We start from the raw sequence: 2,165 nt of genomic DNA, 5'->3' as shown, positions 1-2,165 counted from the left end.
CAAAATTATTTTGCAGCTGGCCGCTTAACCCTTTATTGGTCACAGATGTTTCCATGAGAAAAAATTTATTAGACAACGTTTTGTGGTTAAAATGGCGCAATCATGCAGATGAAAAATAATCTCTAGCAAGCGTCACAACATTTGTCCAGTTCCAGATCTGTATCCCAGTGGATACATTGCCTCTTAAGGTAACCCTTACAGCCCACGAGTGTGGAAGCTCCAGAAACAGTTCCTTGGTTGTTAAAGCACAGGAGCATGTCACATTTCGTGCACTTTACACGTGTTTGCCCAGTGGAACAATACCGGCACCTCCTTTTGTGCCGAAAGAAGGCCAGTGTCCAATAGTGTCATATCTCACGTCGTCAGCTGGCCTTGAAGCCTTTGCCTTGCGGATCTTTTTTGTGGAACCTCATCAAAAGATGGTCTACCTCTTTTTCTCTTTCCTGCTTTTAGAAGGGATTCACCGACAGCCACTCGAAAGTCCTTCAGTGCAAGTGCCGGTTGATTCAGAAGAATGCGACAGTCACGGCGATAGAGCAACCAGGCATTGTTGATAGATATATCAAGCAACGGTGCAAACAACTTCAAATCTTTTTGATTTCAAAGGTGTTCTGTAAAGCTCAATTAGCATATCAGCGAGGTCTACGCCTCCCATGTGGTTGTTGTACTCCAGTACAATTCGAGGGCATGGTACTGCAACTTTCTTTGATTCCTCCTTCGAGAAGCGCTTGACAGTACCTTCTGGCTGAACGCCAACAAAGTTGCTCGCAAGGTTCACAACTTTATTGTCAACCCATTTGATGATGGTGACACCTGAGGTCTTCTCTGTCTTTTGATCATAATGTCCACGGCCTTTCTTCAAAAGGGCCTTGTCCTCTAGAAGGGGACATCCACGCATTCTTGGAGATTGTATAGTGTCCAGTGACACCGTTCCAAATGTCTCTTTCAGATATTTTATGAGCTCAATACTGCAGAAAAAGTTATCAAAGAACACTGCGCTTTCTTCTGGGTTCTGGAGAGTACTGCAGAGGTATACAACAGCTTTCCTCCAAGATTGAGGGCCTCCTCCTCCGCACTGAATGTCACATGAGAAAATGTGTCAGCTCCAGCATATGGCAGGATGTCGTAAACCATGCCTGATACGCCTGCACGCACAAATAGCTTGTAGCCCCATTTATGTGGTTTATTCTTCATATACTGCCGCAGCTTCCCAGCTCGTTTGCCTTTGTAGGGCACCATCATCTCGTCGATGGATTGTTGTTTTTCCTCTTCAACCTTCCTGAAGTTCCCACGAAGTAGTCCAAAGGCAGGCCGTATTTTTGTAAACTTGTCCGTTGCGTCTTCTGTCGAAGTGAAGTGTACTAGTCTTCGGAGCTTCTTGAAGCGTTTTACAGGCATTACGTCCGCCATGAGAGGGTATCGGAGGCGGTCCGACCAGTAGTCGGAAAGCGCAGGCATCTTCACAACACCCATTAGCACTAAAATGCCCAAGAATTGTTTAATCTCAGCAGCAGATGTGTTGACTGAGGCTCCTTCAGTTCGTACCGAATATAGATTCTTCTCATTTGCGATGAGCTCGATGAATGCACTGTCAAAAAATAACTTGAAGTAGCTAACCGGAGCTTTGACTTCTCCCTGACCATATTGCTCACTTAAAAAATGCCGGGAATAGTCCACATCTCTTGACTCCCATACAAGTGCCAGGGGCCTCTTCTGCTTTTTGGAACATGCGAAAGAACGAGGAGCTTTAGTGTTACAAAGGTCAGCTACGTCAGCCGAAGTGCTAGGTGTAGCAGCATGGGATGTTGATGGCTGTTCTGACGGCAGATTAGTGTCGCTGTCTACTGGTGATGGGCTTTCTGCACGCAGGTGCTCTTTCCGCCAACTCTTGCAGGGCACATAGTCCTCGTCACTATCCCCACTGTGGATTGGGTCATCATCATCAGATGAGGCGATGTCAGAAATCATGTCATTTTCGGGTATAAGGGCCCGCACGCTGCGGTCTCGTTGTCTTGCACGGTAGAATGTGCTTGGGCGCAGCTCCATCTGACAATTAAACAAAAAAAAAGAAAGCTTACGCTTTCCAACAAAAGGCATCTCTGAATGGGCAATGTATCCCCACAGATACATTGATGTTTGGCATGCAATTTTTATAAATCTATTCA

General features: G+C 45.9%; 1 protein-coding gene across 1 annotated transcript; it reads right to left on the bottom strand.

The window, feature by feature from the left end:
- Window positions 1–562: 562 nt before the first annotated feature.
- LOC120847913 (piggyBac transposable element-derived protein 3-like) lies at window positions 563–1,473 on the bottom strand. Its single transcript, XM_042291415.1, has 2 exons — window positions 1,156–1,473; window positions 563–1,075 (listed from the first exon to the last, which is right to left on the bottom strand). Exons 1-2 carry the CDS (start codon window positions 1,471–1,473, stop codon window positions 563–565), a joined length of 831 nt encoding a protein of 276 aa, XP_042147349.1.
- Window positions 1,474–2,165: the final 692 nt, after the last annotated feature.

This window comes from Ixodes scapularis, unplaced genomic scaffold, assembly GCF_016920785.2.
Source record: "Ixodes scapularis isolate PalLabHiFi unplaced genomic scaffold, ASM1692078v2 PGA_scaffold2__306_contigs__length_199485367, whole genome shotgun sequence".
In the NCBI taxonomy this organism is placed as follows: domain Eukaryota; kingdom Metazoa; phylum Arthropoda; class Arachnida; order Ixodida; family Ixodidae; genus Ixodes; species Ixodes scapularis.
This window is presented reverse-complemented; position numbering and strand designations above follow the sequence as displayed.